The sequence below is a fragment of the Acipenser ruthenus genome, chromosome 16, assembly GCF_902713425.1.
Source record: "Acipenser ruthenus chromosome 16, fAciRut3.2 maternal haplotype, whole genome shotgun sequence".
NCBI classification, from domain to species: domain Eukaryota; kingdom Metazoa; phylum Chordata; class Actinopteri; order Acipenseriformes; family Acipenseridae; genus Acipenser; species Acipenser ruthenus.
This window is the reverse complement of record NC_081204.1, coordinates 33,426,161-33,439,135: the sequence shown is the minus strand read 5'-3', so window position 1 is coordinate 33,439,135 and position 12,975 is coordinate 33,426,161. Positions and strand designations below refer to the sequence as shown.

Below are 12,975 nucleotides of genomic sequence, written 5' to 3'. Positions count from 1 at the left end.
GGACCATAAACAGAAAACATTTATGAAAGCGTCCTGGTTCATTATACACACGTACTGTACACTTACAACAATGCACACAAACCACCGACTTACCATCATCATCAAGCGTTCTAAGCTTATCTCTGCTGCTCATTGAAAAGAAGTCATTGATGTACAACACAGTTCGAAGGATGCTTTGACAAAGTTCAGAGTTCCGTGCAGAAAACAAATAAAAAGCACACAGAATGCAGTCTAACAACAAGCACAGTCTCAAACTAGTGGGACAGGTCCGGGTTTGCGCTACTGTACGAGGATAATAAACCCTGCCCTTCCTGACCTCATTCAAACTAAAAGCCATCTGGTTCCTCGAGAGCAAATGTCCCAAGAGCAGCAATCTCCTCCAGCGCTGGGCTGTACCATTCCCACAGGCTGGCATGGGGGAACATTTCAGTCACAATAGTACAGTGGCTCAGCTGGGGCTACAGTCACTTTAGACGCACTGCAGTGGGACAGTAACATTTCTATGGGCGTTTCATTACAACCTACATGACTATCGTGAAATAAAATATCCATTGATAATCATTTAAACACACACACACACACAGACACACACACACACCTGTATGAAGTCCAGCACATGTCTTTTAAAAGTAGATTTACCATTAAAACACATTTTTTTGATTATCAGTTTAGGCAAAAGTGCAGAGGAACTGCTGCCTATTTAACTACAATCAGTGCCAAGGTCTTTAGAAAACAAAAAAACAGTTTACTGGTACTGAGATGGACAGACCCTTGGGAATTGTTTAAAACAGATCCTGTAATGGGGACAGAAACCTTAGGAAACAGACTGTCATGATAAAAAAAAGGATGAAATAAACCAAACGAACAGAAACTTCCGATCAAAACGACTGTGGATTGAACTGCAGTCTGCTTTCCTACTTGATAGTGTCTGTGCTACCCACCTTTTCACCTTGAACCCGTTGCCAACGTTATCACAGGTAATGTTAGCATTTGCAACATTAGCACTGCTTGTGTTTTTCTTGTGCAGACGATCTTTTGGTGTTTGCTTCACTTGTCAAGTACAATGCTGTAGCCGTCACAAAAAAACAGTTTCTTCCTCCTCCCTTGTCCGGCTTGTCTGCATTCATGGGTTTAGAGCTTTTAACCTCATCTCATTGACAGGGGACAGGACAGACTAATGCCAGTGTATCACACAGCACTGCCCGTTACATGTGCTACGCTACCCAGATCTGATTTCAGCAAAACATTTCATTGCAACCTACATGTCCTTATGTCATCCTTTTTGCATAGGAAGTGATTCCTTACCAGGAAGTAGGAACCATTTTTATTTTTATAGCGTTGTCATTCGAAATACCTGCATATTTTAAAATCAAAGAATAAAATGCAAGCAAATCACCTCAACAAAGCGGGCCAGTGTTAACAGGGCTTGTGCTAATAACAGCTATGAAAACAGATATTCAAATCTTGGTTGGCACTCCTTTAAGTGGGTGCTTTTCCACTCAGCCAGGAGGATTCAACAGAATTCAGTCCATTCTGGTGAATTAGTAACCATGAGGAGTCTTTTCCCCTTGCTGCAGAAGTCCTTAACTGTGACCTTGTGTTGCTGAGATTAGTGTACAGTATGGTGTAGTCCAACTGTGATGTGTGGTCTTGAACAAGAACAAAATCAATACGGCACAGCCAGACGGCTCCAGCAGCCTTCTGTTGTTTCCTGCTTATTTTGGTCTTGTACTGTTTGCAGGGAGTGGACCAACATTCAGCTCCCACTAACAAGGTAATGCAACCACTTAGGCGGAGGTCAGGTCGTATTTAAAGCTCGTGAAGAGGAAAAGGGCTACAAAGCAATCACTCATACACTATTACACTGCCTCACCGCATTGCACTGGTGCTGGCGTCAGATCGTTTCTTGCCAGAGTCTGCATGCATCCAGCATGTTCCTGTAAGCAGCACTGGGAAGTGTGTTTTGATCACTGCTTGTAGTCATGCAACCTGCTCCATGAACAACCCTTCCCATCTCAGTTGCAAGAAGTTGTTTTCTGTATCATTTAAAAGGCATTAAACAAGCTTTAACCGACACAAGTAACTGCAGCTGCACAGTACAATCCTTACAATCAAAACCAGTTCGTATATCCTATTCCTGATACGAACTGTATTCTTAGTCAATCAAGCTGTTCAATATTTGGAGATCTCCAGTGTTCTCGAGGCTGCACGCCTCAATGAGCAGACAGTGTACACAGTACACAGAGCGTGTGACAGGTCCACCGAGTCTGCACATGTTTTACATTCTCTCGCCCAGCAGAGTGGGACTGCACCATGTCAAGTGGAGTTCTTCAGTGTGACAGGTGTGATATTCTGCAGACACTGCCTGGATTCAGAAACAGGCCTGTTGAGTTATACAGTCTTTTATTTGCTTCACAAAGGAGGAGAGAAACAGCAGCTCAGACACTTCTGGAATGTGGCTCCAGAGCTGTGAAAGGAGACAACTGGCCGTGCAGGGAAATCTCACACCCGACGACTGTGCACTTGAACCTGACAGCTGTCCCTTTTCCTTAGGTTTGACTGTGTGTGTGTGTGTGTGTGTGTGTGTGTGTGTGTGTGTGTATGTGTGTATGTGTGTGTAGCGAGGGGGGGGGGGGGGGGGGGTATCAGTGTCACTGCGCTCCTTGTATGTGACAGGGGTACAGTACTGTAATCCTCCTTAGGGTTATCTTTCCTGAAATTAGCACTGTACTAGGACATCCACGAAATTGGAGTTACAATAAAGTTTTTACCAAGAGGTGGTCTATTCAGCTGACCTATACAGTGGAAGACCAAAATACAGCACTGCCAGCATTAAGTATTCAAGATTTTCACCTTCTTTGTTTAAATAGACAAACATACTCTGTTATAGCTGTTGGAATTCACTAAGTTTTGAATGGGATAAATGGTGGCAGTACCTTGATCTGTCCCTGTTTTGATCAGCTAAATAGACCCCAAGCACCTCATCTGAACTCCTGTACAGCACATTTCTGAGTGTGATTGTAAATCACGTGAGAAAAGCAAATGTTTGCAGATGTGTAGCTGATTAACTTGGCCACGCTTTCATGTCAGTGTTCCCCCTGTAAAACAGAGAACTCAACCGGCTTGCGTGTCCCTGTTAGCTGTAACCTTCAGCCACGTGCTGAGCGAGAAAAGGTCACTTCCGATAGTAATCATGTAAACAAGCAGCTGGTTAATGATAACGTAGTGCTCTATGGCGAATGTGGCAATAAACGTAATTAAACCTGATAAACATGGTGTGTGCTTATCTGCAAGTGTTTATTAGGCTGACTGATATCTCAAACTCACAGGACCATTCTATTTTAGATGCAGTTAAGTGTAGATATTAACTCCGAGAAAGAGGACATCACGTTACGACTGGACATGAACTGCACAGTACAGAGCTCTATCCAGTAGGCTGACATGAATCCATTTTTGAAATGCTCACGCTTCTTGTACACTGGTTATAACTTTATTAATAAGATTTCCACAGCTGGCCACTGTGACTTAGGAAACAAAACAAGCAGTTTTCTGTTTATAAAGAAAAGGGCCAGGCAGCATTGATCAGCACAGTTTAATTTGAGGACTTCCCGACCAAGTAAAAACAATACTTCAAAGAAATGGACAAGAAGTTGACAAAGGGTGTGGAACAGTTTAAAAATCCTAAATTGCTGTCAGTGTCAGCTCTCTGCAGCCCAGACACAAACATTAACTGTACACATAGTTTGGAAACATGGAGGGACTTGTGTCGCTGTATTTTTCTTTTTATGTCAAATATTTTTGACATGGTTTTGGTTTTGTGGAAACTCCGGTGCAAATACAACTTGCTTACTTTGTCAACAGGAATCTGTGTGCAATAACTTTGCTATGTTATCCCACACATGAGAAGTAAATGAAATGAAATGTGTAAAAAACACACAGTGAAGATTAACTGGAACTACAGTACATGACTGTATTTGTAGGGCTCAGCAAAGCAGTTTTTCACAATAAGGTTCAATTAAGCAAGCTAAATTTGGATAAGCTTATATTGCTGTATTATATACAGCACTTCTAAACAGGTTAAACAGAGAAACCACAGACACTACAGAAAGCCTTTGTGCTTCATGTCATCTATATAAAGCACCAGATGTGTGTCTAACAGGAAATCTAATTGGCTCTTGATTAGTGTTGGGTCTGGACTGTTTTTGTCTTGGACACATAGTGTGTATGTGGTTTTGCTTTGATAAATTTCCAGCTCATGCAATTATTATTATTATATTGCATGCTGCAAACGAGTTATTCCTTTATGAAGCGCTAGCAAAGATTTTGGTTTCTTTGGGTTCAAACCAGCTTTGCAGACAGCTCTCACTGTTCTTCATGGAGTAGCTCTTCTGGAAGAATGAGACAAATAAAGCTTTTTTTTTATTATTTTAAATTAGGTACTTGTCCCAAAGTTGAGAAACACCCAATTGTCTCATGGCTTTAACCACATTTCCATATCTATTCCTATAACTCAATTAAAGTAAAATAGTGATTTATTTTATGACATCCTTTGTTGTTCCTTCGTTTTCCAGTAAGTTGTATGGGAATTTCCACTTGGGAACCAACCAGTTCAGGAGGTCTGTTACTGAATCATCTGTCATCGAAATTGCCATACAGTATTTATTTTACGCTCCTGTTGAAATTCCAGTAGAGGATGGGTCTGGGTTCCTCCGAGGTCACAACCTCAACCTCCATTTTACTTCTGAACAGCATGCTCAGGAAATTGCTTCACTGAATACTTCCCCTTGTTGTTGTGCAGAAATGTCATTCGTTAATATCTTCACTGGCAGCCCATCACTCTTACGAACGTACAGAGTAAACAAACCAGTCTTGTCGGGGGGGGGGGGGTGGGTTGGGGATACGACTGAAATAAGAGCACCCCCCCCCCCCCCCCCTCCCTCCCCCCCCCCCCCCCAAACATATTCCCAATTGTTCTGGTATTTTTATTCGCACATCACAGGTGAATCAAATAGAGATTCACTTATTTACTTTTAATTCGGGAACGTTTGCCAGGAGAAAGAGATTTTGTCTTCTAATCTCCGACTGAAAGGAGTGCCGTATTGCGGGAACTGAAAACCAGCTTTGTTGCAGTAGGGAGTGTGATCTTGGATGCACTGCTAACATACAGTCCAGCTGCTTTATGACCCACGAAGAGCGATGAAGAGTTTCAAGATATTCTGCAATATGTCTGAGAATAGAACAACAGGAGGCACAGGGTGTTCTGTAACACTTCAATAAAGGAACACAATTAATACAGGAGTTAGCCTGAAGAAATCCACAAGGACTCCTCTTGCCATGCTGTACAGTACTAGGGGGGAAAGAATAACTTGTACATATTATCAGTGTCAAGTTCTAAACAATGTACTAACTGGATATGTGTATTTCAATTCAGCGGAAGACGCCATCCAATATATGTGTGTGTGTGTGTGAAATCACACCAAGTCAAAAAATGCAAAACATGCAGATCAAAAGTAAATTAAACCAATGTGGTTTGACACAGCATTACCATAGCACTGGTGTAGAGGGGTGTTCAAAACCCCTGCAGTTATACATAAGCTCTTTCTGAATAAAAGACGCACAGTATTGAAAACACACTTTTACATTTTCACACAATCTTTCTCACTAAAAGGCGTACACTATTGAAAACACGTTTTACAGCTTGGTTGAAAAAAAAGAGAATAAAAACAGGATGAAGGCTGAACAGTACAGCGTGTACAGTACAGCACTGTGGCTGTGGGTCACATCTCTTAGATATTTGACATGTTTAATGCATTCTGTTTCTTGAGTACTCAGTCTGTTCAACATCAACATGTGGGCAGGCTGAATTAAACTAAAGGCTGCTGAAAAATTCATTTCTCCAAATGTATTCATAGTTTTATTATGGACCCCAGAAAAACAGTTCAGATTGTAATGGGTAATTCATGATATGGGTAAATACACTATTTAAATGCATAGTTCTTTCCATAAGCTTGTGGTGTGGACTTTTCCTTCATAAACCAACGTAATTAGCCTGCTTGCCATGGTGCTTCTCTGTTAGATATTGAGGTTTTTAAACCGTGTTGAACACAGAAGAGACTGACATTAATGAACGTGACTCTCTGAATGCTGTGTGCAGCTATTCACAGCAGAGATCCACTGCTGAGCTAGCTGAAGCGTGTAGCTTTGGAACTAAACACATTGAAGGGACAGATTAGGATGTGCTACTAGGAGAATCCTGGACCGCCGGTCAATCCAGCTCATTATTGTTCTTAAGCAAGAATTAAACAAAGTGGGGGGGGATAGAAGCATGACATAGCAAGGGTGCAAGCTGAAGCAGCGGCATGGACAGCAGCGTGCAACGAGCTCTTCAAGAGGTTAACAGCGTTCAGTTCAGGAATGCAATGTTCTGTACAGCGGAAAGGAAATCTATCCCTCCAAACCCTATTTTTAACTGGGTGTACACACAATACAAGCAGTATTTCAGATCCATTTCCTTACCAGTAACCCTTTAACTTCCTCGGAGAAGACCTCCCATATCTCACAATGTGGAGAGCTGCCGGGGTCAGTACTGTGGTTCTGCTGTATATAAATTGTGCAGAGCTGGTCAGACTGCTAGGAATCTGAATTATCTCCAACCATATTTTTAAAAGGGGTTTAAGAGAAGGTCTGTTTAGCTGGGAGATCTCAATACTAAATAAAGCCGATAACAGCCACAAACAAATACCGCAACAGCAAGGTGGGCACCTGAGCCCAGACAGGAACCCTAACAACATCCCAGCGTCTCCTCTGAGCTTGCTTTTGAATGCTTCAGTCTGTTTACAGTACATATCACATGTAGTACCAGCTGGCATAAGGTACTGCCTACGGGGACCACGTAGGCTGCAAGCAAGGAAACGGGGTACCTGCAGGCTTTAACATTTCAACACAATGAGGAAGAATTCCAGAGCAGCAAGGGATAATCCTCCAAACCCTGACACGTATTCACCCTGAGAGGAGGCCGAACAAATCCTTTCAAGTGACTTTTTAATTGAGCGCTAAACCAGCCGCTCTGTGTTTAATCCCCGGGTCACAGCACCTGAGTACATGGCCTGACCACAGGGATTTTTACACAGTTTAACTGAAGTTCTGAAAGCAGGTTCCGAAACAGCCAGGCAAACACGAACAGGAAACAAGGGGCTGATCTGCAGAACTGTAGAGGAGCACGTTTCTGTACACTTTGCAAGGGAACCCTGTGAAACATTCATCAAAAACAACACAGAATTATTCACACTGAAGAAGGTGTCTGCCGAAACGTCAGTCTACTGGGCTCTTATAGTTTGACCTTATGTAATTGCATTCAATTTGTTGTCACTTCTTATAAATAACTGAATCACGTCGAATGTACAGTAGGGTACTTCCAAATATCTGATTATATAAAAAAAAAAGTGTTTTGTTAGTGGCAAAGTGCCAAGTTAGCAAGGTTATATTGTTCCAGTTTTTGCAGGATCCTGAACACGTGGAATGTGGTGAAGCGAGAGCGAGGACCCTGACTTGTGTAAAAATGGAACACCAAGGGTCATTTAGCAAATACGTTACCCATTAAAACCTAGCACATTTACTGGAATTTCAGGTTAACTGTCCGGGGAGTTCACAGCAGGTAGCTGGAGGAGCAGTTCAAAATGGCATTGACAGTAAGAATGAGGCAGGCACTTACATTACTAATGCTGTGTTGCATCAGACCCCAAAATATAGAGCTTTTTAAAAATCTAAAAGTGGTCAACTGGACATGACCTCACAAGGGCATGGCCATTTCAAAAAGGACCTTCCACGTTCAAGACACACAGCTGATTTGATCATGAGTGTTAGCAGCATCTACTGGGCTGACAACCCTCCTCCAGTAAGCACAACATTCAGAACTGAGCTTTACTGATGGGATGATGGGCATACTCCAGCTACAACAGACTCAGAATGCTGTGTATGCGCCATGCTAACAATAACATATCTACAGCCCTCACATGCAAATTACAGTGTTCTTCAATGCCCCCGTATGGCATATTATAAAACTCCTACTGCATATCTGAAAGATCAAATACAAACCCGCAGAAGGCGGGACAGCAGGCTAGCTGCGAGTACCGAGCCCCAGCAATGAGTTTAGAACACCAACGATCTAGTTAATGAAAAACCTGGAGACACCAGCCCCTTTCTGTGCAAAACACAATGAAGGCGATTGTGATGAATCATTAACCACGTCCCCCGTCCCTGCTGGAATCCAACCCATTCCCTCGGCAGGGAGTAGTAGTGGAGATGGTAAAAGTATTCAAGACGAGTGCAAAGGTTAGTGCGAACAGAAAGAGAAATTAACTTGTCAGTCTGTAATGCCCTCCATCCAGCAACAGCATGGGCATTGAAATTTAAAAAAAAATAGTTTGTTTAAAAAGAATAAATAAATAATAATTTGTAGTTTAATACGTTGTATATGTTTTAACAATAAAGGAAAATATATAAAACAATTGAAATCGGAAATGTAATCATAGCTCCTCGGTGCTCTAAAGCTTAGTCATATATAGTGGTGCAGTACATTGCAGGACAAACGTTTCGAGGAGATAAACGTCTCTTTGTCACAGAATACATAAGAACTTTTCAGTGAAACATTTGTCTACATGTATTGTATTGATGCTTTATTTTGACTTCTATAAAGCATAGAAACAAGCAAACCACTAACCCTAACTCATAAAAAAACAGCTTTAACTCAAAAAAAAAAGAGCACAAAACACAATTCTCAGGAATGCAGGGAAGACCGTGGTCCATTCGATAATTAACCCAGTTCCGCAATTTATTGCATTGACGATGGCTAAAACAAAGTTCATTTTTGACCCTTTCTGTCCTGGCGGGACCTCAAGGTCCCTTTGTGCTGCATGTGAACATATGCCATCGGAAATCACATTGGAACCTCACTGTACTCCTAGATTCTGACAAATTTAGTAAAAAATTCCCACATTCATTAAAGACTCAAGAGTTACTACCTACTGTATATAAATAGAGAAGCATGCATATTTTACCTTGAGACAAGGTCATTGGTCTTTGTATTTTCTTCATGTACACTTCTTTGTCTTTAATATATGTTCCATAAAGTTTTTTAAATAATGTTTAAAAAAACAAACAAAAAAAGGCTCTGAAATGTTCTCTTGATAATATCTTTTTTCCCCTTGAGGCTTCTACTGCCAGCTAAGCTTGTCTATACTCTTAGCTGTTGTCACACACTCTTGTCAATGGTCCTGCTGAACTAAGAGGCAGGTAACCTGCATGGTGCTTGAAACACTGGCTCTACTCCGCCCCCTTCCAGTCAACAGGACAGCCAATCAGATCGGCCTCCAAACCAGATGTCGCTCCCTGTGGAATGTTTGAAGCACAGAACACAGGTTCACCTTCCTGTGAGCTCTGATCCCCCCAGACACCCCACAGCACGGGATTGTATGGCACTGAGGTAGTAATTATCTTTTACGACAGCCATTACACCGAGTTCATGAGGTACGGGTCATCCGTTTAGTGGAACAGGGAGACAATTCTTTCATGACTGTTTTCCTTGGCTGTCATATTGTTTATCAGGCAGAAGTCATCGTGTATTGAAATATGCACAATCCAGGGCTTGCGTGTATCTTCAGAAAGATTCCATGTGATTTTCAGCCCTCAAAACTAGCAATGTCAACGGGGGACATCTTTCATTTGCTGCAGAAGCAACTCACAGTTTCCCTTATTTCCCTGTTAAACTGGGACATCCATCAAGGCATCTCAATAGTCCTAGTTGCAGGAGATTACATTCGCCTTTACATAGTGGTTTCTCTGCTTGATCGACTCATTAGGAAACACCAGGAGCTGTGTGGAAGAACATCCGAGTTGGTCTTTCCTTGGTACATCTTCCGTAAGCTAATAAAATAAATAAAGGTCGCTTGGCCTCCTTTTGTCTACCTCCAACCAGCTGTAAAACAGACACTAGATAGGAATGATAAAGCAGCACAGTTGGGCTATCCTGAGTCAACACGGCGAGTAAAGACAGCAGGACCCCAGCTATATTTGAGTATCACACAGTACATCAGAGCCCATGCACTGCACTGGGGGAGCTGTAGGTGATGTCAAGCTGTCACAGCAAGCCTTCAGGGGAAGACTTTCATTCCTCTTCAGTGTTTGATGGAAATACTGATGCATCTACTTTAGTATAGCTACCAAAGGTTTTGAAACCAGTACACCCATAATCACGTATTGACCCAAAATGTTTGGAAAGTGAAAACTCAAGGCAGTTATGGTGTTCACCATGTAGTGTGACAGACAGGATCAATGCATAAGGATCGATCAACAAGTACCAGTATTGTGCATTAGTGCCGGTATTCAAAAAGTCATGTGTATCGTACTTGATTGCATGGAATACGATTATAATTCTTTGGTTTGAATCACTACTGTATCTTACTTTATTTTTTGCATCATAACGTGTAAAGGTTTACAGGGGTAAATCATACAGTACAACACCTGCAAGATTCAACTTGTGCAGGGTTGCATGTGGCTCATTGGAGACACTCTGTAATAAAGTACAGCACACATGCCCAGGTTCTATAGGTGGGCATGGAAACGAAAGGGAAATTACATGTTATTAAATCGTAAAAGCGTACACTGTCAATAACAAATTCTTAATTTAGATGGGGGAAAAAGAAACACTGTCTCATTAAATGTTTGTCATGCCTGGAATGCGGGCGGGCAGGCAGGAGGTAACGAGATGTTGTCGGGGGTACAGGGACCCGTGAGGGGTCAATAGAGGTCTCAGCTGGGATTCAGAGTAGCTCTCAGCTCACAGCTATCGCTCCCAGGGCTTTGTAAATGCATACGAAATGTAGATCAGTGCTGTTTAAGATGCCAAACCCACAAAGAAGAAGCACAGTCCACACAGACCAACTTGTGCAATAAAAAAGTCAAACGAATAGCGAGAGATTGGGTGATTAAACCCTACAGAGCAAAGACAAGGGCTCTGTATTTAATGAGCAATGCTCGGTGTGCTGAAATGAACTATTCAAGTAACAACAAAGCAATTCCTAACAACAAAGCAATTCCTAAGGTAATCTGACGGCACATATCATAGTTTAGGTTAACCGTTTAGTTACTAAACTAAACTAAATTGAATATAAACCTGGCACACCACTAATTCCAGACCATGCAAAAGGAGACCGAGACAAAAAAGATGTAGCGTCTATTAAATCACGAAAATCTCAGGGATTGAAAGCAACACTGGTGTCACAGTTCATTGTGGCTTTTTGAGAAACTGCACGTACAAAAAAAAAACAATGAATTGACAAACCATTGCCATGTCACTGTCACACGTACTGAAAGACACACGAGTCAGTTTGAAGAGACCCCTGACTGAAAAAGAAAGTGAAAGCATTCTGCACTTCTAATCAATGGACAACAGTTACTCTGTTCCTTTTAAATGACTCGGTGATGAGAAAGAACTGTATTTACACAACGCCGCTCAGCAACAGGGAACTTCCTTAGTAACAGGACCTGCGAGAGCTGTGGAAATAGGTTCAGGCGCTGTGCACAGGGCAAGTGATGGCCAGCCGCCTTGTTGACGCAAGGCAATATAAAGTTGTTGTCTCCGAGGCCTTACATATTCCATCAAAACACACAAGGTTTTAGCATCTAAATTCCTAGGCCTTCTCGCAAGGGTCAACTCTCTGCAATCCAAGAAATCTGCAATCCCACCCTGGGCAGAGCTCAAGGTGCCCTTTTGAATAGCCCAGTAACTGGAATGTACTGGTCTGCACTGGTTTTAATGGTTTCTGTAATTAAATACCCTACAACACACTGGCTAAGACAGTGAAGCTGGGTTTCAACAAAACACAAGAATGCCAGTCCACGTTCCTGATGCTGACTGTACTCTACATTGCTCCACTACTGGTTTTGTTTGATGCGCTTGCTATCTTTTTTCTCTAAGAAGCTCTAAGAAGATACCGTGGGACAAGGTTTAAATTAAATTAAATAACAAAATAAAAAGAACCTGAAATGACTGAATAAAAATAGTCGCATCACCAGTAAGATGAGAAAGACCTGTCAGTTGATACAGGAAATTGGTCTTGCTGGAAGAGCCCTGAGGGGAGGAGAATAACCATCTGTTTACTCTCACAGCGTTTATTAAAAATATGACTCGGGTTGCAGCCACGAGCTCTTCAGAGAGACTGTTGCCAATCACTTAAAACATTTATGTGGCAAAGGTTGCTTTCCAGACAACTTGAGGGCTTGACTCTGAATCTGCTTCCCTTTCCACTGATTCTGACTGAAGCAGTTTTAGGCTCCCTGAAGAATTCTATAGCTCTGTATATACAGCGAGTACAGTACACCTTCATGGAAAATGTGAGTCTCAATCTGATACATAAAATAAAAAAAACTTGAATGGAAAACGTGCCTAAAGGCTAGCTCTGTAATCCTGAACCACAGCGAAGAGGCTGTGAAAAGCACTCACTCCATCCTTCACCCATATGTTGGGTTTTATTCACGGCTCCCTCATGTACATGCATCACGTCTCACTCCTCACAAAACACTCACTCACACAGAGCTGCTGCTGACAATAGGCAAAACTGATCAAATTTGTCTAAAAACACACAAACAAGTTGACCACTATTTATCAAATCGGTTTATTGAATTTGCCAAAAGAAAACACATCGGTAGTTGTTACAGAACTAGTTAAGAAAAATAAACCTTCTCTTATTAGTCTTGTGGCATTGCCAGTTTTTACGAACCTTGCACAAAAACGAGGCAAATTGTGCAGAGGAGGACAACTATGATAAATCCAGACCATCATGTTGCCCCACTGCCATTATACCTGAGAATGTTAACATATGTTTCCGTACATAACTGAGTGTGTGCAGCCAGAATAGGCTGTGGCCACTATTTATTTTAGGACGCATACACCCCCAGCCAGTGACTCGCATTGCAAAA

The 12,975-nt window shown here is 41.9% G+C and overlaps 1 protein-coding gene across 4 annotated transcripts in view; it reads right to left on the bottom strand.

Annotated features, from left to right (window-relative positions):
- Window positions 1-12,975, bottom strand: part of LOC117412084 (stAR-related lipid transfer protein 13-like) — a 57,855-nt gene that overhangs the window by 21,913 nt on the left and 22,967 nt on the right. Inside the window, exon 1 of one of the 4 annotated variants that reach the window (XM_058989527.1) lies at window positions 94-282. The exons of the other annotated variants lie outside the window; for them this stretch is intronic. Within the exon in view, the coding sequence (XP_058845510.1) occupies window positions 94-133 (40 nt within the window). The 5' untranslated portion in view covers window positions 134-282. Of the gene's footprint in view, window positions 1-93; window positions 283-12,975 lie in introns of those variants that run through there. 4 annotated transcript variants of the gene reach the window in all.